This window comes from Sander lucioperca, chromosome 13, assembly GCF_008315115.2.
Source record: "Sander lucioperca isolate FBNREF2018 chromosome 13, SLUC_FBN_1.2, whole genome shotgun sequence".
Classification (NCBI taxonomy): Eukaryota; Metazoa; Chordata; class Actinopteri; order Perciformes; family Percidae; genus Sander; species Sander lucioperca.
In genome coordinates this window covers 7,454,529-7,481,409 of record NC_050185.1, presented here as the reverse complement: position 1 = coordinate 7,481,409, position 26,881 = coordinate 7,454,529, and the positions used below count along the sequence as shown (strand labels likewise).

The window sequence follows — 26,881 nt, the reverse complement described above, 5'->3', positions numbered from 1 at the left end:
AGGCACATTCTATTTCTAAAACCAAGACCAAGTTTGCAAGCCTTTTGATTGATCCATTTTTAATTCTCTTCAGACTATTTTCCATTATCTTAAAGTGTTACCCGCTGCTGCAGTTGAAATGTGTCTAAGTAGAAAAGGTGTGATGTGATAAGCAGGCAACCCTTTTCCACTCAGTGTTCTCACTTCTCACTTCCCCACATGTTTCACAACCCTAACAGAGCAGTTTAATATGAAGGTAAATATGGTGCAAAAATGTGCATAGTTTAAAAGCATTTTAACCTCATCTAGAGCAACACAGAAAGAGTGCTTCAATGGATTTGGGTCAAAATATAACCTGAAGAAGAATAAAAAAGTGGATAATTGAATATAAAACTTGACAATCCTTTATTGAGCAATATCCATCCAATAGGCTTCCAGATCTGACAAATAGAAAACTGCATGCACTCCTGTCCACATTCTCACTTTTCAGAATGCAAGTCTTGTAAATAAATAAATAACACTTTTATTGTCCAAAACATAAGGGCAACTGCAAAATGGAGACTTATTTAAATCTTAACACAGAGAAAGTGCTGTGCCTCAACTCTTACATGTAAAAGTCATTCTCTCCTTCATAAATTAACATGGCATGCCAAATATTTATATATACAGTATATATGTATATTTTGCAAAGCAGCTGCAGTACCATAGTTGTCGAGGGACTCTTGACGGAAAATGTGAAGAAACAACACAGGTAGGCACATTTTCATGGTTTGATTCAGCCAATCCTTAACACTATAAACAATGCAAACATAGAGATCAATCTGTTTTCAAAAAATATTTCTACAAAACTATTTAGCAACTCTTGTAGTGTTAGATCATTTTTAGTGTCACATCACAGATGGCAGCTAAGGTTTATCTAGTTTCTATTCTTAAGAACACACATTAAAAGTGAAAAATATAAAGGCTTCAGTTCAACTCAAACCTGTCAGTCCAAAATAATCCAATACTTTCTGCTCTGCAAAATACAACTCCAGCTAGTTTACAATAAGCACTCAGTATGAGCAGTGATCGATTCTCTGAAGCAAACAGAACAAAATGAACGGAAGTTTGGTTTCACAACGGTTTACTCATGACTGCAGGTTGGTTAGGGATGTCACACTGCTTACTCACTCAGGTTACACTTTCACCATGCATAGATAGTCGTAGCAGAAGGTTTGGCACATGATGAAAATGACCAGAACCAGAGCATTCGATTCACAAACACTGATAAATAGCAAATGGAAAAATATATTTTCTACTGACAGCCAGTTTGTGACCAAAGTTGTTATGTATTTCTGTCATTTGTTTCAAAGACAATATAGAGTGATTAAAAAAAAGTCAAATAAAATCAGTTTTGTGCTGTCTACTGCCACAAGGCTTAAATAGTATTTTGCACCACAATGTGCTTGTCTGCTTTCATTTGTCTGTGAATCATATGCTCAATAAACACTTTAAGCTTGTGCAAATGAACAAGGTAACGTGTTTCCTGACTGAAGTCTTTGTTAATCGGGGCCTCAGCGCTTAATGTAGTGTCCTGTTAAGAAAAATGAGAAAACAGCAGCTCGGTGAGAGTTTTAAATTTCTCAAGTCATGTCAAGTCAAAACAGTCATGTCTCTAGTGTCAAAACAGTGAGCAGAAGAAGGGTTCAGGTGGCAGCGTTGGGTCTATCTGGAGGGTGAATGTACTGTCATGCTGACAGACTGTGACAGGAAAGTGCCGCAGTGCCTCTAACTCATCGGTCTCCAGCTCCTCTTTCCCCGTCGGTCAGGTCTCAAAGTACTTGTAGATCTGAGAGAGGTACTGCATGACGCTCTGCCAGTCCGGCCTGTCCGTCTTCATCAGCTCTTCGATGTCCTGTTTGGAACAGAAAGAGGAGTTAAAGAACAATTTGGAGTTTAGGTTTAGGTGGAGGAGTTATGATATTTTGATTGTAATAATGTTGAGCTTTACAAACAGATAGTCATCAGACATCAGATAGTGTAGAACTACTGTAAAATCTTCCTATTTAAAAAAAAATTGTAAATATATAATGTATTCTGCAAGGACTTCATGCTCACGCATGACGTTTTTATCACTTTTTTCGACACGCTATACTATGACTTTTTTTGACATACTATACTCTGATAATTTTCGACATACTATACTATGACTTTTATGATTTTTTTCGACATACTATACTATGACAATTTTCGACATACTATACTATGACTTTTTTCGACATACATTATGACAATTTTCAACATACTATACTATGACTTTTTTATGACCATTTTCGACATACTATCGTATGACTATTTTATGACTTTTTTCGACACGCTATTATACTATGACTTTTTTATGACTTTTTCCGACATACTATACTATGTCGTTTTATGACTTTTTTTTGACATACTACACTCTGACTTTTTATGAATTTTTTAGACATCCTATACTATTGCAATTTTCGACATACTACACTATGACTTTTATCGACATCCTATACTATTACAATTTTATACTTTTTTCTTACTTTTTTTGACATACTATATAATTACTTTTAGATCACTTTTTTCGACATACTATAATATGACTTTTTTTGACATACTATAATATGACTTTTTTATCACTTTTTTCGACATATAATATGACTTTTTTGGGCTTTTTTCGACATACTATATTACTACTTTTTTGCTTCTTTCGATACACTATACTATGACTTTTTTCGACATACTATACTATGACGTTTTTATCACTTTTTTCGACATACTATACTATGACGTTTTTATCACTTTTTTCGACATACTATACTATGACGTTTTTATCACTTTTTTCGACATACTATACTATGACGTTTTTATCCCTTTTTCGACATACCATAATATGACTTTTTTTTTTTTTACTTTTTTCGACATACTATACTATGACCTTTTATTACTTTTTTGACATACTATGCTATGACTTTTTATCACTTTTTTCGACATACTATACTATGACGTTTTTATCACTTATTTCGACATACTATACTATGACGTTATGACTTTTTTTTGACACGCTATACTATGACTTTTTTTGACATACTATACTCTGATAATTTTAGACATACTACACTATGACTATTTTATGACTTTTTTCGACACGCTATTATACTATAGTATTTCGACATACTATGCTATGCCGTTTTATGACTTTTTTTGACATACTATACTCTGACTTTTTATGAATTTTTTAGACATCCTATACTATTGCAATTTTCGACATACTACACTATGACTTTTATAGACATCCTATACTATTACAATTTTATACTTTGACTTTTTTCTTACTTTTTTTGACATACTATATAATTACTTTTAGATCACTTTTTTTGACATACCATAATATGACTTTTTTTGGGCTTTTTTCAACATACTATACTATGACAATTTTCGACATACTATACTATGACTTTTTTCTACATACTATAATATGACTTTTTTTTTAAAACTTTTTTTGACATGCTTATACTATGACAATTTTCGACATACTATACTATGACTTTTTTCTACATACTATAATATGACTTTTTTATTACTTTTTTCGACACGCTATACTATAACTTTTTTATTACTTTTTTCCACATACTATACTATTACAATTTTCAACAATACTATATTTTGACTTTTTTTTTTTTACTTTTTGTGACATACTATATAATTACTTTTTTATCACTTTTTTCAACATACTATACTATGACTTTTTTCAACATACTATACTATGACTCTTTATGAATTGTTTCAACATCCTATACTATTGGAATTTTCGACATACTATACTATGACTTTTTAATGACTATATATAATTACTTTATCACTTTTTTCAACATACTATACTATGACTTTATGACTTTTTTCGACACGCTATACTATGACTTTTTTTGACATACTATACTCTGATAATTTTAGACATACTATACTATGACTTTTATGATTTTTTTCGACATACTATACTATGACTTTTTTATGACTTTTTTCAGCAGACATCCTTCGGTTGTACGGTGGCGTAGGGGTTACCAATGCTTCAAACAGCACCAGCAAAAAAGCATTTCAGACTCTAGTTCAATTCCCAGGCTGTGGACTTTGCATGTTCTTCCAGAATTCCCTTGACATCCTATACATTGACTTTCTCATCACTTTTTTCACATACAATACTATGACTATTTTTGACATACTATACTATGACGTTTTTATCACTTTTTTCGACATACTATACTGTGACTTTATGACTTTTTTTCGACACGCTATACTATGACTTTTTTTACATACTATACTCTGATAATTTTAGACATACTATACTATGATTTTTTTATGACCATTTTCGACATACTATCGTAGGACTATTTTATGACTTTTTTCGACACGCTATTATACTATGACTTTTTTCGACATACTATACTATGACCTTTTATGATTTTTTTCAGCAGCCATCCTTTGGTTGTACGGTGGCGTAGGGGTTACCAACACTTCAAACAGCACCAGCAAGTAAGCACTTCAGACTCTAGTTCAATACCCAGTCCAGGCTGTGGACTTTGCATGCTTTTCCAGAATTCCCTTGAAATCCTATACACTGACTTTCTCAACACTTTTTTCACATACAATACTATGACAATTTTTGACATACTATACTATGAGTATTTTTGACATACTATACTATGACTTTTTATCACTTTTTTTGACATACTATACTCTGATAATTTCCGACATACTATACTATGACTTTTATGATTTTTTTCGACATACTATACTATGACAATTTTAGACATACTATACTATGACTTTTTTATGACCATTTTCGACATACTATCGTAGGACTATTTTATGACTTTTTTCGACACGCTATTATATGACTTTTTTATGACTTTTTCCGACATACTAAACTATGACGTTTTCTGACTTTTTTGACATACTACACTCTGACTTTTTATGAATTTTTTAGACATCCTATACTATTGCAATTTTCGACATACTACACTATGACTTTTATCGACATCCTATACTATTACAATTTTATACTTTTACTTTTTTCTTACTTTTTTTGACATACTATATAATTACTTTTAGATCACTTTTTTCGACATACTATAATATGACTTTTTTATCACTTTTTTCGACATATCATAATATGACTTTTTTGGGCTTTTTTCGACATACTATACTATGACTTTTTTCTACATACTATAATAAGACTTTTTTTTACTTTTTTCGACATGCTTATACTATGACAATTTTAGACATTCTATACTATGACTTTTTTATTACTTTTTTCCACATACTATACTATGACCTTTTATGACTTTTTTTCCACATACTATACTATTACATTATATTTCAACATACTATATTTAGACATAGACTTTTGACATACTATATAATTACTTTTATATCACTTTTTTCAACATACTATACTATGACTTTTTTCAACATACTATACTATGACTCTTTATGAATTGTTTCAACATCCTATACTATTGCAATTTTCGACATACTATACTATGACTTTTTAATGACTATATATAATTACTTATATATAGGTCAGGTCAAAACGGTTCCTCTCTCTACATATCTATGTGTTTATATGTCTATCTGCTGTAAAGACATAGTGGCGCAGATAGACAAAACATTTGAAACCCTGTCATTTCTTACTCTTTATTTTTCATCCTCCATCCCTTTCCCACTTTTTTAGCCATTTATACTGCTTCAGCTGCTTTCCCTGCTTAATCAAGTCTCATTTACAGATTCATACTTAATTCAAGCCTAAAAATGTTCCACATCTGTCATTAATTAGGAGTTTTATGCAACTACCGGCTCACACTGAAGCAATTTATAAAAATGTATAAAATAAACAACCATGGTACCATCTTAGAATAGAATGGAAATGCTGGAATATTTAAAACATATTATTACATACTTAAACACCCAAAACACCGGAGTACAAAGACATAACGGACCAGACGCGAGCTTTAATTTTGAAAAGTAGAAGCCCGACGGCAGCAGACGGGAGGCTCCAGGCCGCAGCCGTACAGTCTTGCATATTGTTGTCAAACTAGTGTGAAACGCCAGTGCTGCTGCATTCTTTTCTTTTTCCAGCGGCCCAAGTCGGCCCAAGAGTTCATTGGCCCTTCTGGCATCCACCAGAACTGCCAGATTACCAGTCCGCCTATGCCATACGCCCATCACACACGTCTCACAAAGCTTCTTACGAGCCCTCCAGGAAACATTAGTACTTGAAGAATCTGTCTGGCTATCATTAAAGTAGTCTGGACCCAGCTTCTTATGTGCTTATCCATCCCGCTTAGGATTGACCCATCTCCCAGAACAAATAATCTTGGGCTGAATGGGACCTGGGTTCTTGTAATCCGACATAGGTTATCATGTATCCCGGTCCAAAATTCCTGGACCTTATCACAGGACTATAGGACATGAAGTAGTTGGCCAAGTTATTTCTTTTAAAGCAAGAGTTAACTGTTTTGAGTGAGTGAGGGATTTTTGCAGGATAAATGAATGTGTACTGCTCAATATAACATTACGTGTGTTTAAGAAAATGTGCTTAAACTGTAATCTACAGTATTACGAGACTCTCCAATGAGCTGTGTGAAGCTGCAGTCGGCTGCACAGACAACTCCTGTCTGACAGCGATGAGTCAGACAGTGAACCAGGCTTTCACATGACTCCATATTGACGCAGCGTCACTGTAGTTTCCCTTAGCTAAGATTTCTACAGAAGCTTCAGTACAATCACTTCCACAATGTCTCAACCTCCTAACGAGAGGATGATCAGCTGTGTGACGGTTCTGTTTATGCAGCACTAAAAAATAAGCAGTTGAAAAGTTGGAAGTCACTGACATGGGAACAAGTTTCCCATGTCCAATCTCCTAACTACAAGCATGCAATGGAGAGCTAATAAGAAATATGACCTTTGTTCTCAGTGAAACATTTAAGCCTTACCCACTTCCTTGCTGACGTCCAGCTGGCTCTTCCACACTGAACTGTTCACTGATTTGTGTTTTTTCTACGTCATCTCAGAGCAGTTATTCTGGTTGGGCTTACAGAGAGATCAACTATCCAACTACATTCATCTGTTTTATCATGTTCCTTATGACATGAAGCTGTCATCATAAGTGCAAAGAGAGCAACAAGGCAAGACAGCATTAGACGGTTTAGTGTCCACACTCTTGCTGGCAGTGGTATGTGTTTAAATGAGAATGACAAAAGAAAGCATGACAGTATAAAAACATAAAGGCTGTATGTGCATGTGATGAGGATTATGGTATTTATGAACAACAGTTCCTGTTCTATGATCTGAAGGCAGTGAAGAGACAAATGAGTCAGGATCTGGGATAGACATTCACAGCCAAAATGCAAAGATTTCATTGTATCCTAAATTATCATCTGAACATTTGCACCTAATTCAAAAAATGACTTTAAAGGCCCTGCTTCTCAGTATGAGCAAATGGGATCCTGCATGAACACTCAATTTATTTCGACCAAAGTTTGACCAGTTTTGATTATTTCACATGAAAGATTTTGGAATTTATGCTTTTCTCAATGGTTTGAAGTGGGCGGGGCTCAGCTGGAAAAAAGGTGATGCCACATGCTTCCCAGCACCAATCAGGATTTAGTCGAAACATTACAGTCAGAATGTGATGGGAGGTTCATGTTGCCTGGCAACTGTTTATCCTATCTGATCAGACCACACCCACAGTACTGATGAAGATTAGCCGAATTTGTGACAGTTATTAGGATTTTAATAAACAATAACTAAGGATGTTTTTGATTGTGTCTTATTAAGTCAATATCCAATGCTATAGAGAAATACAAAAAAAAACATTTATTTTAAACCATGCAGCTTAAAGGAAAAGTCCAGCCTAAAATAGCAATACAGTATTCACAACTTTTGAATAGATTTCTATGAAATGTGGTATACACATCCATTTCCCCCTCAGGATGAATTGAAAAATACAAATTTCAATTTGTCTAATACTTTGGTTTATAAGCAAATAACTTTGAAACTAATGTCATTCCTATCAGCCTCAGCTATACTTTGCGTTTAGTGCTAATTAAACAAATGTTAACATGCTAACATGCTAAACTAAAATGATGAACATGATTGAGTACCTGATACACATGCACATGTTAGCATGCTGATATTAGCATTTAGCTCAAAGCATGGCTGTGCCTAGGTGCAGCCTCACAGACTAGCATGGCTGAGGATTCTTAGTCTCATTACACGTGTCTGTACGGATTAAACAAATCAGACACAGCATGTTAATTTGTGGGCTTTAGAGGTGCTTGTAGGCAGGTCTTTTTTTACCTTTGGACAGAGGCCCTAATCTCCACCCTAAGGCCTGAAGCCCTGAATCCTAACAGACTTAACTGACGTCACCTGGTAAGTGACGCGTTATAATGGAACCCACGCAACTTCTAGGCAAGACATTCAAAGCATTCACTGTTGGCCAGGTGTCCATGCTTACACAAGGTAACGGAACCCAATTTGTTCAGGTCCTATCCCCTGACCAGTCGGCTAGCTGAACCTTAACTACTTAAGGTCAATGCCAACCAAAATGGTATAAATAGGAATGAGACAGCGCTTTTCAGCCACATTTCATGCTGTCTTGACAACGCCAAAACATGTTAAGGTGCTTACACACCAACCAGATGGACGACCGTCGGCAGAAAAGGCAGTTGGACTAATCAGTCGGGTCCCCGAGATCCAAAAAAATGCCTCAAAACCATAAGCGGAGTTTGACATTCGAGCAAAAAAAAAAGAAACTCATTGTAGAAGCTGAGACCTGGCCTACCACTTGGGGAACACAGCACGAGCACATATGGACAAAACAAACATGCTAAATAAACATATGTTTATTTTTAAAGAAGATTGTAAATTACATTGTAACAGTTTAACAACTCACCCTTATGAAATCCAATCGCGGCACGGCTGTCTTGGAATGCAATAGACAGATGGTGGCGAAATGCCCTGACACTTCAACTAAAATGTAACCGTGAACAATCAGTGTTGGACCTACAGTCTGTTGAGATGCCTCTCCAAACGCAGAAACCAAGCACAGTCACACCATAAAACATTAAGACACGTTGAGAAAAAAGATCCGTATTTTGCCGTAATCCAATGACACGAAAAAAAAGTAATCCACAGCGATCAGTAGATCCACTGGTGAAGTGAAATAAAAAGTTGGAATAAAACATATAAAAGTCCAAATCTACACAAAACACACAATCATTTATTAAGTTGACAGCAAATTTATATACATGGCATTTAGGAAACCTTTATTACAACGTTGGCACGGTAAGATGTCCAGACTAGTGCAACAGTAATTTTCGTTTTTTGCGTCCTGCATATGTGTCGACAATGGTCTCAGGTGAGAGCCAGAGCCCTGAAAAAATATTTTTTTTACATCAGATGTATTACCTACCACCATTTAGTTGTTTTGTGTTATTTAAAATATTTATAAAATATCTGGTCAAGCCATTAAACAATGCAATTACCCACTTCAGCCGCCAGGGGGGGCAGTGCTCCCCCTGTGCCCCCCCCCGCAAACTCCGCGTATGCTCAAAACACACTGAGGCGACGCCGACTTGAGCGTACGCTCTGCGCGTGTGCGAAACGTAATACATCTCCATAGCAGCAGGCGGCGCTTCTCTGTATTGTTTCCCAGAAAATGAAAACCGGCAGCTGATAGGACGAACGCATCACGTGGGTCTTTTTTCTCCGGAAATTCACAGCCAGACTGTCATGGCGGCTTGTTCAGAATACGATCTCATATTGTACTAAAATAGTTCACTGAAACGTGTTTCTGAAAACATTTTAAGCGAGAAATAGGCCATGCAGTTGCTGAATCTGTCTTCATTTCAGATTGACAAAGGTCAGTTTAAAAGATTTTCGTTAGATTTTGAGAGGCTCATCCGCTCACCATTTCTGGTTGAGTCCCGACTGCCCTGTCTCCGACTGAACATGTCGGGTTGGCCAAATGAAGGCCGACGGCTCCTCGGACGGACGACGTCACAGAACACACCTAACAGACTCGAGTCACCGACCTCGCCAGACGGTCCGACGGCCGATAATCCGCTCTGTGTGTCAGCGCCCTTAGACTTTTTATTTGACCTTATTTACCTTCTCTAAGCTAAAGGAAAAATTTAACGTGCTTCCAGTTTTTATGCTAAGCTAAGAAAACTGTCTCTAGGCACTAGCTTTGTATTATCAATCAATCAATCCCTCAATCAATCCCCCAATCAATCAATCAATCAATCAATCAATCAGATTTGTCATGTAAAATCGTACAAGGTCTACTTCCAGTGAAATGTAATCCCCTCAGCTCCTTCAACTTGTGCATGATTCATCACGAAGAAGAATGTGGCCGTCAGATCTGCACACAGAAAAACACCCGGTTGAATGGCACCGGCACTCCAGGATCCAGCCAAGTCCTTGTGAAAGGACACCACAGGTCTCGACATCCCGCTGGAAACCGACTGAGGCCACCGCACTGTCCAATGCCTGCACATTAAAGTGTGGATCGGGCCGCATTTTTCTGTCCAAGCCTGGCCCGCGTCTGACAGAGCAGTAACCGAACCCGGCCCGAGCCCGACAGACATTAAGATATTTATGTCCGAGCCGACCCGAGCCCGACACAGTTAAAATCGCGTTTTTTTCTCATACTAATGACACATACGTTTGTTTGTGTGGAAAGCCCGCTTTTATTAAGCAACTGTAGGAAGGCATTCAGAAATGTCAACAGATGAGCGCATCAGCGCACACAAGGCAACAAGCGCACGTTAACACAGGCGCGCACCTACATAATAAGCTTTTTAAAATTTAAAATGTTCAATGCCTTATCGCGCTGATGTGACCGAGCCCGACCCGAACCCGAATATCATTTCTAAATATCTGTCCGAACCCGGCTCGGTTCGGGTATCCATCCTCTACTGCACATTAGACAGCTGGATGCCCAGCAGAGAAGTGGCAGTTGGTGTTCAAATGGTTTGCTTTTCTTCAGGTCGACCTGAAGAAAAGCAAACCATTGGGTGATGAGAGACTGTAAACTCTCAGCAAGAATGCAAATAAGCGTAAAAAGTTCAAACTCTTCCTTTCAGTGAGGGAGAGTTCAGAAGCACGCGGCACTGCTTCACTAGAAATAAACATGAAAGTGACTTTGTTTACGACCCAACATGGAGGGATTTTGTGCTTACAAAGTCTCAATGTTTCAGTGGAGCAGCTGGTTGTAAATCAGCCATTTCCGAGGAGAACTGCCAATGTTTTCATAAATTGTCAAATTATATCTGAATTATGTATTAGGTTGTTTTTTCTCTTGAAGCAAAGTGTTATGCATTTCCTGCGTACAGTGCTAGAAACTCAAGGCATTCCAGAAAGAAAGGACTCTGTAGCTGATATACACTGTTGTGTGGGGCATTTCTGTTCAAATGCTTCACATCATGAAAGTTTGGCAAATCAATTTCCAAAAGTTTCGATTTGTGTAAGGTGTTCGAGGTCTGTGGCACCTCAACTCACCAGAGAGGGTCTGATACCAATGCTCTCGGCAGCCTGGAAAGCCAGGGTCAGATTCTTGACCTGAAGAAAAACAAACCATTGGGTGTTGAGTCATCCTGCAACACCACACATAGAGGTTCAAACAATAAGCCCACAAATACATTTATAAACCTTTACAAACACCCAAGAGACAGTCTAATACATATGTAAGCCATAGCTTGTTGGTGTGAGCATGTTAAAGCCCTATGTTTATTTGATCAGTGTAAAGCTATACTGTGAGCCTAATTAATGTCCCCATGAACTGAATTCCTTTAGATTTAGCCTAATTCTCCTTATGAAACTGTGGATTTGTGTACAGTAACTTCTCCACTGAAAGAAAGTGAGAAATCTAAACTTAGGAGTGAAATACAACCTGTCCTTGTATGTGAGCACTGTTGATAGGAAAATTTTTTCAGTCTCTCTCGACTTGAAGTTTCAATTTTTTTTCTGCCTTTTGAATTGAGAGTGAAGGTCCTTGAGTCGCTAATCGTGACTCTCACAAGCACTCCAACTGTCATATTAAGTGCCTCTAGACATCGGCACAGCTGGGATGTTGAATTCATAAATTATGAATTCTTAATAATTAGTTCTGCAGCTGTAGACTGCTGATTGAAAGAACAAATGTTCCCTCATTCACCTAAAATATAAGTCCAACTATGACATTGTTTTATTAAGAAAGTCTACGTTAAAGGGCGAAGGAGGGCAGTAATGGGATTATTGGAAGATTATACTGGGAAGAGGGTGGGTGTTTGGGCCTTGGGGAAAGTCACTCAGCAAGAGTTATTAAAGCCAACACAAGTCTATTGAATTATTCAGAGAGATGTCTCTGTCATCAGCTCAATGTTACACATTCACAGTGACACGACTGCACACACGCCTACATGACTAATTTGTCACGTAGAATGTGTCAGGCCTGGTCGGAGGTGTTTTTCTATTGTTTTAATGTCGTAGCAGGCTGAAACACCCGCAGTCCCCAGAGAGGAACCATATTGTTTGTACAGTTACTGTATATACCACCTGCATTACAGAGCTGTCAACACCAAGCTATATGGTAGCTGCTGTCCTGTGCTCAGGATCACGTACAGTTTGACTACACATATGCTACATTGATAATTAATCTTCAGGCTGTCTCTTAATGCTGTGCGGACAATATGGCAGACCTATAAAATATCTACAACTGGATAAAGGAAGTCTGTAATGTGCAGCTTAATGGTGGAAAAAATGACTCCTGGCAAATCTTGCTCTTGGCAAACATCATTCTCACAGTTAGCAGGTTCACATTACCCACAAACAACCTATTGTGGCTTTATGTGCGGTATTTTTCTAGTGACACAATTCTGCAAGTCTAAGTCAGGGAGAGGACCACACAAGTCTGAACATGTGGTTTGTTTGCTCTACTCACAAATCAGAGAGGTCATGGTCACTGCAGGTTCAAATAAGCTATACTTTATTTAAGGTAATCTGAGCTCTGCCAAGCTGCAGTGAGGAATTCCCCTCACGAAACAAATCCAACTGCCTTCTCTGAATTCGTTTCGTATCAATTCAACCTCATGCACAGAAAAGGATTTTGACAGCAAAGCATCCAGTCAGTGTTGTAGTAACTTTCCTGGGGCTCTGTGCCATCACGTACACCATGCACTGTACATGTGAGTGACCTCACCGTTCTCATACAATCTGACACGAAACCACAGTATTACTCATAGACGGACGTATAAGTATGTGTGGGTCACGACCCAGTGATCACTGAATCTAAGTATGCAAGTGAGTCTGCATTTAGATCTGGGGGTTGGAGATGTCCTGCCCAGGGACTACGGGCGGAAATAGCAATTGTGCTACAACCTGGTACAATGCATCTCTCCTTGTTTTTATACAAGGTTAATGTTTAATTGTGCATTGCCCCTGTTTGAATAAAATTGAAACAAGTTGTTTACTCCCTTCTATAAATACATGGATTTCCGATCATTGCTGACCTACCTGTCAAGACTGGGTCTGGTGTGAGAGTAATACTGCAGTGTGTGCAGTTTGTTCTGTAGTTTCCTACCTTATCTTGACTGATGAGTTCCTGGTAAGGGATGTGGGCCGGCAGATATGTGTGCAAGAGGGCACAGAAAGCCAAGCCATCACTCCAACTGCTGCTGAAGTTGGTCACGTCAATATTCTGTAGACGGGAAAAGAAGTCGCGGCAAAGAAAAAAAACATGAATATCACAATGATAAGGGGCTTAAAGAGCCTATAATTTGTGGGAGAGAGCAAATAGCCTTGTGACAACGTGAACAGGCCATGAAATAAAAAAGCCATTAAGTTAAAGAACCACAGGAAACAACATGACAATTAAAACGTAGTGCTATTAAATGCTGTTCTGGGTCTTTCAGACTCCATTAATGCCTGGTCATGTTTCCTTTGAAGGATGTTAGGAGGATCTTCTTCCTATATCCCCTTTGAGCCTCTGATGCTCTCTCTGATCGCTCCTCTGGGTGAAGAACATGCATAGCAGCACGTCCAGTCTGTTGTGCTTTTGTGTGTGTTTCACTGTGAGATTCACAGAGCATCATCACCTCATACGCTGTACACAGCGTATTCAGGGTCTGATAAGAGAAGGGAGTTCAGAGGAAAGACTTCCTCCGGGCCATTGTTTGGCATTGCAGGCTCCCTGTTGGATAGATTAGCTATTTCCGGTGTCTTCCTCTTGTATCCCTCTCATGAGCTTTGGGAATGGGGCTCACTGCCAGGGAGACTCTCCTGTATCATGGGTATGTGTCTGTGAGGCTTCATAGGCCTCCATTGCCTCCCATACTTCACACACTGAACCTGGGGAAGTTACAGTATTCTGATCCAGGTCCATCAAGTACAGGTGGAAATTCTTAAAGTGCCACAAAAGCAGACATGCGTACAATGGTTAAATACAGCAGTGTATTGCTGCCACCATGACAAAACAGTATTTGCTCAGTTTTTCATATTATTAGGACATATTTTCTCATTATCTAGTAAGGTAAATTATTCTGTTTTTACAAGAAACTTTTCTTGTTATAACATGGCATGACATGTAACAACATTATGGATGGATGCGTGTGGTACAGCCCCAGCTGGGAGCTGTGTTGTGTGTCTTTCCAGATAAGAGAAGCCCTGCAAAAAGCAGTGAAACATAAAACAACAAGTTCAATGTGCAGCTGTTTAACCCTGTCAAGCCAAAATTATTTCCTAATCCACAATAGTCTCAGGCTAGCCTATTATTCTCTCTAATTATCACACTAAAACCACAGTAGTACCCATTGACTACGTAAATGCAGTCTATAAAAAACATTTACAGATTTATTTGACACTTTTAGGCTACAAGGGATGTACTTTTGCAGCTGAGGGCCTTATAGGGTTAAGCAGACATTTTTAAAAGGAAATAAAACATTGTTTTTTTTTATTTGTAAGGGATAAAGCCCTGCATTAAATATCTATGAGTACATCTTTGTGTCTGTCCACAAAGCATTAGCTCCAGTGAGATGCTAAAGATTGGACATGCAGCCATGTGTTTGTTTACTGTTGCTCTAAGCCAGTGGTCTTAAGTCCTGGCCCTGAGGACCAGAGCTAATCCAACCAGTGACTGATCCATACATATGACGCCAGGGGAATGTAATTAACTATGCGAGAGGATAGAAAAACAGCACTGACAACTCTGAGTCCTGAGGACAAGAATTAAAAGTCACAGCTCTAAGTCATTGCAGTAATGAAAATCCCCTGAGCTCCTACGAACTGATGACAGATTTGTTATTTCTAATTGCCTTCACTTGCCTTTGTCTGCTTTGGCGTTATGGATGCCAGTTACCTCATCTTAAAACTACCTGTAGTTTCAAGGTGAGAGGCAAGTCCTGCCTCAAGAGCAAAAAGTGGCACGTTGGTTTCTTGTTGTGAAGCTGACAATCACACTGAGGCAACCTGGTGATCGCTATGGTCACTACTGGTCACTATGGAAATGTGCCTTCAGCTAAATGTGATTCCTCTCTTATTTTTATCTACTTTTTATCCATCTAATGGTGTGTAGTGGTGTGGCTCTGTGAATATCAGTTTACCACTTTGGTCCAGACTGAAGTATCTCAGCAAATATTTAATGGATTGCCATGAAAATCTGTACAGACAATATGGTTGTCATAGGATGAACCCTACTTTGATGACCCCCTGACTTTTCCTCTAGCATCACCAGAGCTTGACATAAGTTTTTAGTACAATATCTCAACAGCTGCAGGATGGATTGCTATTCATTTTTGATACATTAAAATTACTGTAAGAACCCCTGACTTTTCATCTAGCGCCACCAGCAGGTCAAAATTTAAATTTGTTCGTCTGTTACTCCAATCATACTCAGCTGTAAAGCTGGGTGCTAATCAGCAAATGCTAACATGCTAAACTAATGTGGTGAACATGGTAAACATTAAACGTGCTGAACATGAGCATGTTTGTTTAGCCACAGCTGATAGCATGGCTGTAGACTCGTAGTCATGTTAAATGTTATGAAATGACATGTTTTGTTATCTCCCTAAATCTGAAATTGATAGAGTTGGAATGTCCTGTATGTGCCTTAAATCTGATTTGTTGAAATGCTCAATAAAATATGACTTAGAAAAGTGCAGCCAATTATTGTTGTCTAACTCGAGTCATCAGGGAAAGCCCCAGAGCATTTGTGATCACAATGAGGGAGCAGCAGCTTAATCTGAATGAAGCCAAACAGGATGCATACGGGATGCATAGTCACACGTTCACTATTATTTGTCATGAAATACAGTCTGTGTCTAATCAACAATCACCCAATCAGTCACATTAACTTATGATGATAAGGGAAACAATCAAACCTATTTTCAAATAACTCCCATCATTATATACTTTAATAACCACTTTGATACTACTCAGCATGTGCTATGAATTAACAGAAACGTTTGACATCACTCCTTACGAGTGATCTCTAATCTGCAGATAACAGATCACTTTGCTATCTAATGCTTCAATGGTATAACAGAGGCGGAAGAGTCTTTGGATGCACAAGCCTCCTCTCCATCAGTCACTGCCTATCCATTATGTCTGGAGGGCAGACCTGTGCAGTCATGTCAGCCCACATTCTTCTCATAACTCCCCCTTCTCTCTCTTAGCTTGCCACTATACAGTGTGTGTGATGTATTTGCAGACTGACAAAACACACACACACACACACACACACACACACACACACACACACAGACAGAGGGAGTGATCGGGGGTTAATCGGACCTCAGAGACTCCGAGACCAAGATAGCCAATGACAAATAAGATGATAAGAGAGATTGCAGAGTGCAGTTTGTACATGCGTGGGTGACAGTGTGTGTCTGGTTGATCAGAGGAAAACACATGTCCTAATCCAGGCCAGGGCCAGGTACAGTAGGTTAGTTCAAGTTCTGGGTGGGAGTGGGAGAGAAAAGGGGTTGGGTGGGGGGTTGGGATATGCTTAGGGTAGAAAGAGAGGGAGAGGCATGAATGCTAAAACAGCAGCGGACAACAACAGCTCTCTGGGAGCTGGCTCAGAAAAGCAAACACAGGCAGGAAGCGTCTCGCTCAGCACAAAAGGAAGAGCTGTCGCTTTTTTTTTTTTTTTTTTAGGCCTTTATTTATATAGGACAGTTGAAGACATGAAAGGGGAGAGAGAGGGGGAATGACATGAAGCAAAGGGTCACAGGGCAAAGTCGAACCCGCGGCCGCTGCTTCGAGGAGTAAACCTCTATATATGGGTGCCTGCTCTACAAGGTGAACTACTCAGGCGCCCAGAGCTGGCACTTTTCAGAGTGCAGAGAAAGAGAGTATGACAGGAAAGCAGGGGCTTGTACAGAGAGAGGAAAAGAAGAAGAAAAAAGAGATAATGTCAAGTTCATATGTGTATATTTGGTCTGCCTCCAAGTGGGAAATAGATACTATCTATGAAAGCATCAGTATTTAAGTTACAAGTGAAATTGAGCCTGGGAAGTTTGATCAGGTAATAAAATGCAGACACAGACATGTCACACATACAACAGTACTAATAAAGACTAAAATGGCCTCATGCAACAGCACTGATTCTCAGCCTTTTAATGGTACGCAGCCTATATGAAAGATACTGGCGATGTCAAAAGTGACACTGTCCCAGAGTCCAAGTTGTTGTCTTCAAATAAGTTGTTTTATCGGATCAACAGTCCAAAAAATTCCGTTTACAATGATAGACAACAGAGAAAAGCAGCAAATTATCACAGTGGAGAAGCTGGAAACAGTGAATGTTAAGCATTTTCCTTATAAAAATAAAAATTATTAATCAATTATCAAAATTTTATTTTGATTTAGTTGACCAACTAGTCAAATAGTTAAGTAATCATTTCAGATGTACATACGGCTATAGCTGCAGAGGACATTAAAGCCAAGGACAGCATATCCTCTCTGCTGTAAAGCATTTAGAAAAATTTAGAAATGGAATTGGCAGATGAGCTGGACATGAGCCAGGTGTGTGTGCAGCAATAGAAGTTAAGTGTGTGCCCTCTGCTTTCACATGTAAATGCAACTGGACTGGTGTCACATCCAGTACCATGGAGTAAAGCCCCTCTGCTGTCATGCTTCCATGTCACTTGACACCCAGATGTCAACGTGCCCATAATTGCATTATTGAGATCTCACAGATCAAGAAGGCAAAAACACCACAGCACAACGCAACATGCAGCAAGCACGCACAGAGAGATGGAGGATAACTGTGACACACACACACACACACACACACACACACACACACACACACACACACACACACACACACACACACACACACACACACACACACACACACACACTTTAACAAGCCATCAGTCTAAAGGGTGAAAGCAGGAGACATCAAGCCTGAGAGAGTCATCTAGCTGATGAGCTGGTCTCAGTATATTTCCTGTCACAGAATCGCTCTACCTCACCTCAACTGAATGAGTAGGGCATCAAGAAGACAAATGACTGAGAGTGAAATGTGAGTAAGAAACAAAAATGAAAGAAAGAAGAAGATAAGAGGAGACGACAACAAAAATGAAAAAAGCTAGTTTGACACGGAGGAACAAAGAGAGACAGAGAAGGGAGAGAGGGTGAGAAGGCCCTAATGTATCATGCAATGAATCACAGTCATGAGCAATGACAGGATGAAAGCCCAGACAGGCGGGACCATGGAGATAAAGACAGGACAACAGGGACGGTCACAGAGCTGGTGGAGCTGAAGAGTGCTGCTCTTCAACCTGCCTCGACATACGATTTAATGGACCTATTCTGCACACAGGACAATGTACGGGTCAAAGAGGGCACAAGAGCACACAGGTCAACTGTACTGATGCTTCATGATAGATCTGCATTTGATGGCAAATGTTCACCTATCTGATAATAACATTAGAAATTGCTGGTATTAATATTAAGATTATATAAAAGAGATTTACTCCTTTCTAATCCTTTAACTGAGCGAGGCTAAACACATCCTGGACCTTTCTCTGTACTGGATATCTACAGTATATTCTCATCTGATTCAAAGTATTTAACTACGACGGAGCATTAGGGCCACATCAAGGGGAAAAAAATTAAGGAGGATTTTTATTTTTTTATTTTGCATTTCGAGAATAAAGTCGAAATGGCGAGAATAGTCGAAATGGCGAGAATAAAGTCAACATGACGAGAATAAAGTTGAATTACCATTTCGAAAATAAAGTCGAAAAGTGGAGACTAAAGTCACCATGACGAGAATAATGTCAAAAAGTCGAGAATAAATTCAACTCCTTTATCACTTAATCACATTAGAGCGACTGTCCGCCATGCCAGCTACCATGTAGGCAACATCATCGATAGGCTATGGGTTACAACCTTGGAGTGCCGCGCTCGCCTGAGCCCCACTCCTTCAGGATCAAACAATTTGATCAATTGTCTTATTGTGTCTTGTGATACAACATATCCTCTCTGTATTGCGTGAAGGTGTAACCATCGATAGGCTACCCTTGCATCTGTCCATTACAAGCTATGTATTTCAGTTTGTAGGAATACGTCCACCTCTTCCAAGTTTGTGTGGTTTCTCCTTCTGAACAGACGCAATTTTCGGGACAATCTCTTGAAAGTCCTAATACTTATCACCATACTGTGTTTATGCGCTAAAAGAGAAAGAATTTCCTTGTTATTAAAACCGATTCTGAAGTATAATTTCACGAGTTCATATAGGCCTTCACAATGCATTTTGTAGAAGACTATAGGTAAAGCTAGTAGTTTGGTTTAGGCTATTCTCAAAAGTCCGACTTGATTCTTGAAATATCAAGTTTTTTCTTGACATGTCGACTTTATTCTCGAAATGCAAAATAAATGAAAAATCTTCCTTCTTATTTTTTTCCCCCCTTGATGTGGCCCTAATGCTCTGTCGTATTTAACAGATCAGACATAACCACTTAGCACAACCACTTACCAGATGTCGGGTTACTCAATGGGTTTTTTTCTCACTGAAGTTCAGACTTCTAGAGGCCCTTAAGTCTCAAGCATGTTTCTATTCAAATTTTACCCAGATATAGTTTAACAATTATGATTATTGATGATTTGAATAATAAAAAATACAGCCCCTTTATTAAGATATTTCAGTCATTTTCAACTGCAGTGAGCCCCATGATCAATTGTAAACTGTTATTTTACACAGATGATGTCACTCACAGCACTATTACTGTTCATCCTACATTATTAGAACTTACAGTGATGGTTAGTCTTTGAACTGCGACCCTCTTGCCCTCCTCGATGTCTGACCTCCATTCCACACTCGCCTGGGGGTCCGTTTCTGTCCCTTTAATGGCTTTGTGTGCGTGTGTGCGAGTGTGTGAGTTTCCCAGACGTGGCCGGATGCGCTGTGCTCTGTCAGGCCCAGCTGACCCTAATGTTCAGAGCCTTTGCTCATTGTTCCCATCTTGAACAAACAGCTTATTTATTTTTGTTTGGCTTCTATGGTTAATTGAGAAAAAAAAGTTTAAAAAGTGTCTGGACCTGTCCTAAATTAAGACATGAAAGAAGCTGATAAATATACAGTAGGAGGCGTTTTTCAACAGACGAGACGTTCAGGAAAGCCTTTTTATTGAACGCCAAAAATGGCCACTTGAAACTTGAACCATAACAAGGAGGCATTTTGTTTCTAAATGCAAGATGACAAATGTGTGGAAATTTTGAAACTAAGGTGTCAAACGTGTTGACACAAAAATGAGATATTGCTATTTAAAACTTCAAAATTACATATGAAAAGGGTCTAACTTGCTTTGGGATCAGAAGAATGCCTTGTAATCCAACTGCTATCTAACCACAATGTAAAGATGAAGAGTCAGAAAAAAGTTACACACACATAGAAGTCGCAACACATCCAGTTACAGGCAGAGTGTGGCCGTACAGCAAAGTGCTCATTTGAGTCAGATCTTGCTAACTGCCTTGAAAACCAGTGAAACCGAAGTTGTACAAAAGCGGTCTTCTGTTTCATGTCTGTGTCCAGTCCAACACTGACGTGCACAGGATCCCTTGTGAATACCAATTTCCTGTCAGAGGCCCATTTAGTCTCTCCCACAGGGCAGAGTCGATCAGAGCGAGCTTAAGGTCTTCACTGATCGATATGTGATCTTCCCAGAATCTGACATTTGAGGTGTCGGAGCCTGTCTGGGCTCGCATCTCATCCTCCGCTGAGAGAACACAAGTCAGGTATTCAACTGCTCTGAGGACGTCTACATTACTGGGGTATGGAGAGACAGCTGGTGGGTAAACACACCACATTCTCCCTCAGGGGTTCAAGGGCTCTTCTCCATGATGATAGCACGGCCATCCTGCTCTTGAATGTATGTTTATATGCATTTGCCACGTTATCCCTTTTGTCTCTCTAACCGTGTTAGCTGTCACAGTCTGTCCAGAGACAAGATCCATAAGGCAGACTATGTACACACACACACACACACACACACACACACACACACACACACACACACACACGACTTGACTGGATTCATGATTTTAAGCACGTAGGCCATGGTTACTGCTTTCATTATGTTATTTTTCCTTTGTCAACTATATGTGATGATTACAATTACGCATCCCTTTATTGATCACAGTAAACGGGCCAAGTGTGACATCAGGCTTTGTGTCCAGCTATAATTAACAGATTTACTGTGCCCTCGGCAGCTATTTGCACCTAAATATCAAATAACCTCCCGGCATGCTTACAAAAGCTCCCGTTTTCTGTTTCACTTTAATTAGGCTGCTGTTTGACCAAAAGGTCCGCCAACAACAGGACTGTAATGACAACTGACACAGGGCTGATGGGCTTTAACCCCTTCTCACATGGCAGCTTTTCTGGCTCCGCGCTGGCAGATGAGCCAGCTTGTTGTGAAAGCGAACCGAAATGGTCAAAGCTGCCTCTTCAAAGTGACCATTAATTATGTAGGCTGAAAAGGCCAAGCATAAATTACAACGAGGCGACTCTATACTAAAGAGCCAATTAGTGTTGAATTATTACCTTTTTGACCTTAGTCCACAGCAGAGAAGAGAGTGACTGCAAAATGCATGTGGATGTATTGAGAAAACCTAACCTCACTAACCTTTATCAGAGCAGAACACGAGCATGGCAGGGAAAAAGAAAGACAAAGCAGGCAACCTGGATATGGTTGTATTTCGGGTAATTGTCGTAGTCTCTGTCTTGGAGCTACAAACTGTTTGACAGATCAGTCAGTCTCTGGGCATTAGGCATGTAATTAGTGGTTTCCATGTGCCTCATAACATTGTGAGAGCCTGACCTTTCAACAGACATATGAAGTGCAACCCGTCCTCTGACAGTAGCCTTTTCCCTCAGCTCGCCATGAGACTCAACCGTGGGCCTGTGGTCATATACTGTATGTTCTGGTGAAGAGCACTCAACTGGGCTCTACTTACTGTAACTGATGCACAAACACTATCACATTGGCAGGCATATAATAAATCATTAGGTATTATAGAGAATACCAATCCCTGTGTAAGGTAGTGGAAATTACCAGAAAAAGCTAAAATCCCAAGAGGTAAACAGCAGCTCCAGTACTTATCTCTGCTGAGAAACTGAACTTAAACACCAAATGTACAGACTTTTTTTTTCTTAAAGATTATTTTGTGGGCATTTTCAGCCTTTATTTTGATAGGACAGCAGAAGACATGAAAGGGGAGAGAGAGGGGGGAATGAAATGCAATAAAGGGCCACAGGTCAGAGTCGAACCCGAGGAGTAAACTTCTATATATGGGCGCCCGCTCTACCAACTGAGCTATCCGGGCGCCCAAATGTACAAACTTTTGAGAAATCGTTCTGAATCTGTTTCATGACCTTTTGCTCAATCTACATCTCAGATGCTTCAACGTATGAATACTTCTTTAATCTGCTTCTCTTAATCTCCTCCTTTGTGTTGGATGCCCATGAACAGCCGCATAGTGTACTGCACCTCACATTCTGTACAGTATATTCAGTGTATTACATAATGTTAAGAAGTTCCATGGAAACCTGGTCTGGTGGACAGATATAAAAACACTGGTATTCCCTTTAGATTTACAAAACATGTTTTCTAAACAGATTTGTGAAAAACTGCCACAGGTTCGCTCGAAACAGATATTCATCAGATCACGATCAAATGCTCTTAAAGCAATACAATATAGGGCAGTCACACTTGTTCTAAAAATAGACTTTAGATTTATAGATTTTTAAGGTTAACTGCCTAATAGTCTGTAAATGAATCCAACTAAGGTCAGCACATGGCATACATGGAGAAAATGCACAAACACGAAGCTCGAGTTAGCTCTGGGAAAGGGACTAATTATGCAACAGACTGAAACTCTCCTAGTAGCCAAATCGTCTTAATGCATTCCTGATACTTGCAAATAAGCACAGTGTGTTGCTAAGCCCTTTGTGGGAAGGGATCATAGGTTCCATACTTAAATGGGAATGAGGCTCCATTAGGGGTTTCATGTCGCAGGAACTAACAAAACTAACCGGTAGAGGCAGTGGTAGACCAATGTTCTGCAATTTAAAATGAATTTTCTGGAGTCTGGTGGCTTTAAAGAGATCATAGATGGATATAACGGCTTTAGTTCCCCCGTCGTAAATGGCTGTCTGACGGCAAGGGTAAAGAGGTGAAAATGTTCTAAATATAGCGTACACTTAAACTGAGGTTGATGTTTTATGTGGTCCATTTTTAGGTGGCTAAAATACATTTTGCTGCACCCCTATCTTTTTGCTGCTCTCCCTGTCCACAGAAGTACATTGTTTAGCTTCCATGTCAGGACTCCTGCCTGCTTCTCCAAACTGGGGGCGTGCTGACCACCATCTACTGTAGCTAATACACTGACTGTGGATAAGTACCTCAAACAACCCCACTTCAAAAGATCTGAACTCTCTCTTTAACTGCTTTAATTACTAGTTCTTTGCAGAGTAAGATTTAACATACAAAATCATATGATGAACGTATGATACAGGTTTGTAGAGTAAACTATACCCAACAAGTCAAGTAGTTAAAATAAGCTCCACCTTAACAGCTGCAATACTATCAATCAATAATAACACTGATTAATCGATCAATAGAAAATGATTGTCAACCATTTAGTTAAGCCATTAATCATTTGACTCATTAAGCATCTCCTCTGGCAACATATATAACATATCGTAAAGGGCTGATTCTGGACAATGTATACTTTTACCTTTGATACATTTTTCAGATCGTAGTTTTGTACTAAAGCAACACTAAAGAACTTTTCCGCTTCGGTCCCCCTACAGGTTGGAAGCAGAATTGTCCATTACCGCTGTCGTAATGTCTCATTATGTCTCATTCAAACTACAGATCCGCTACCCGATCTGGCAAACTTGCATAGTGCTGTCATAGCTGATAGAGGGCCGCAAAGCGAATGCAGGAGTGCCGTTCACCCTGTTTTGAGTTGATGAACCACTGAAATGATTTTGGAAACATTATTTTAAGGAACATTATTTTGATGCAAGTTTGCCAGATCGGGTGGCAGATCTGTAGTTCGAATGAGACATAAGAATAATGGTAATAGAAACGGTAATGGACAATTCTGCTTCCAACCTGTAGGGGGACCAAAGCGGAAAAGTTCTTTATTGTTGCTAAGTAAAATTCTGAATGCAGGACTATTACTTACTAATACTAAAACTATAGTATTATCTGAGTACTTCTTCCACCACTGACTTTTAGCTGCTCTTACCCAGCAGAGAGGGATGTAGGTCAGTGCCTGAAAACATCAGAGCATTTTTAGTTAATTCCTTTAATTAAGAGAGAGAAGGGGAATGACATGCAGCAAAGGGCCACAGGTCGGAGTCGAACAAGCGGTCGCTGCGTCGAGGAGTAAATCTCTATACATGTGTGCCTGCTCTACCAACTGAGCTAACCCGACCACGGTTAGCCTTTTAAATGCCAAAAACTTGTTTTTAAAAATGAATTTGTATCCTAGAAAGATTTGCCCCGGTCTTTGTTTTGAATGAGCTGCATTTCTTTACGTTACAGTGTATACTCATCTAATTAAGATTCTTGTTAGCTACTGTCTCAGTTTCCTCTGTAGCACTTTGAGTTAAGTAAAACATTCTTCATAAAGCACCCGGCTGGTGGTGGAAATGGGTACTAATCCAATGACCTTCCATTACATGCCAGTGTCGCTAAGCTCCTGCTGCTCAAAGATCCATGCCAAACAAAGTGTGGATCGAAACAATGTGAGCCATGGCAGTCTGTACACAGGTCCAACATCTTATCATGCAGATTACCAGACTGTCTGTTGGTCAGCAGCAGTTTTATCTCATCTGGTTAGATATTTCCATCACAGAGGATCTGCTGTGTGTGTATGTGTTACCAACACACGCCTAACCTCAAAGGAAGTGAGGGTGACTCAAAGTTCACTGAGCAGCATTGCGCTTGAGAAATAGGAACTATTGATCTGGCAACTCATCCAATTATTCAGACCATTTATCACTGAGAAAGCTTGGTCTATTTTTAACAGTTATCATCACCTGGGCCTTTTTTATACTTGGTCAAGCCAGAGCTACATGTAGATGCTGTTAGACTTGACAGAAGCAGAGTCATGTATGTTTATAACTGAGATTATTCTTCTATCACAATGCTGACAGGGCTGAAATGACTCCTCTTCCTCATAAACTAGAGTTTGCAGCTTGGGACCAGTTTGACTGGTGGCAAGAGTTTTAGCATTAGCTAGTTGGCATGCTGGCACACAAACATAAATGATTACAAATCTTTAATCCCACTGGGCTTAATGGGCTCCTTAAACTGGGTATTAGGGGAGCAGCTAAACCAGGTGATTGCCAGCACTTGGCTCCATGGACACAGGGAACACAGATGGGGACACAACACAATAACAATGCATAATCAAATGGACATGCATAAAAACAAGCAGGGCGGCTATATAAATACACACATGTATAAATCCAGTGTGTCTGTAACACTGAGTGCTTCACATCATTGTTTCCATTACCTCCGTGCCACAGTGACTTCATATCACCAGTGAGATGACAGGTGGGTGAATGGTGTGTCGGCAAACACAGTAATGTGCCACTACAGTCAACACCTCAGTGATGGCTGAAAAAAAATTAAATAACTACAGAACCCGAGGGCATAGGCAGACCAATGCTGCATCGATGCAATATTATGGGAGGGGAGTGGGGGCTGTCTTCTCACTTTTAAATGAAAACCTGAAGAGTATGAGACTAAAATAATACCACCCCAAAAAAGATGCAGAGAAAAGTAGGGTGTGAAAGTGAATGGAGCCCGCCTTGTATTTGAGAGAGGTCTCTGGCCTGTGATCCCTACCGGATAGCCTTCTGTTTTCTTCTGGCACCACTTCAGTAGAGCGTTTCTCTTAGATCCTCCATACTCCCGCGCCAGTGCAGCCAAGGGGTCCGTTCTTTCCACACTGTCACCAGGGAAACATGAACCGCAATCAGAGAGAGAGAGAGAGAGAGAGAGAGAGCGAGAGAAAGAAAGAAAGAAAGAAAGAAAGAAAGAAAGAGAGAGAGAGAGACGGTTACAGTATGTAATTTGGAGTATAAGATGGTGTTACCCTCCACAACGGTTATTATCTTCACCACACACAAACTTCAATGCACATGAAACATGAAGTAAGCTTCATAAATACCATAATTATGCAAGTTCTGTACGTCGCATAGTATAAGAATGTGTTCAATTAAGTACGCATTTTTCCAATCGAATATCTGCAGTGGTGGAGGAAGTATTCAGATCCTTGACTTACTACTTACTAAAAGTACTAATACCACACTGTAAAAATACTG

At 39.5% G+C, this 26,881-nt stretch overlaps 1 protein-coding gene across 5 annotated transcripts in view; it reads right to left on the bottom strand.

Moving 5' to 3' along the window:
* Positions 1 to 367: 367 nt before the first annotated feature.
* Positions 368 to 26,881, bottom strand: part of specc1 (sperm antigen with calponin homology and coiled-coil domains 1) — an 88,190-nt gene continuing 61,676 nt past the window's right edge. For all 5 annotated transcript variants that reach the window (XM_031310828.2, XM_031310825.2, XM_031310827.2 and 2 more), the window contains 4 exons: positions 26,403 to 26,505; positions 13,610 to 13,726; positions 11,551 to 11,610; positions 368 to 1,873 (listed from right to left, as the gene is read on the bottom strand). In XM_031310828.2, coding sequence (XP_031166688.1) covers positions 1,784 to 1,873; positions 11,551 to 11,610; positions 13,610 to 13,726; positions 26,403 to 26,505 — 370 coding nt within the window. In that variant the 3' untranslated portion in view covers positions 368 to 1,783. The remainder of the gene's footprint in view (positions 1,874 to 11,550; positions 11,611 to 13,609; positions 13,727 to 26,402; positions 26,506 to 26,881) is intronic.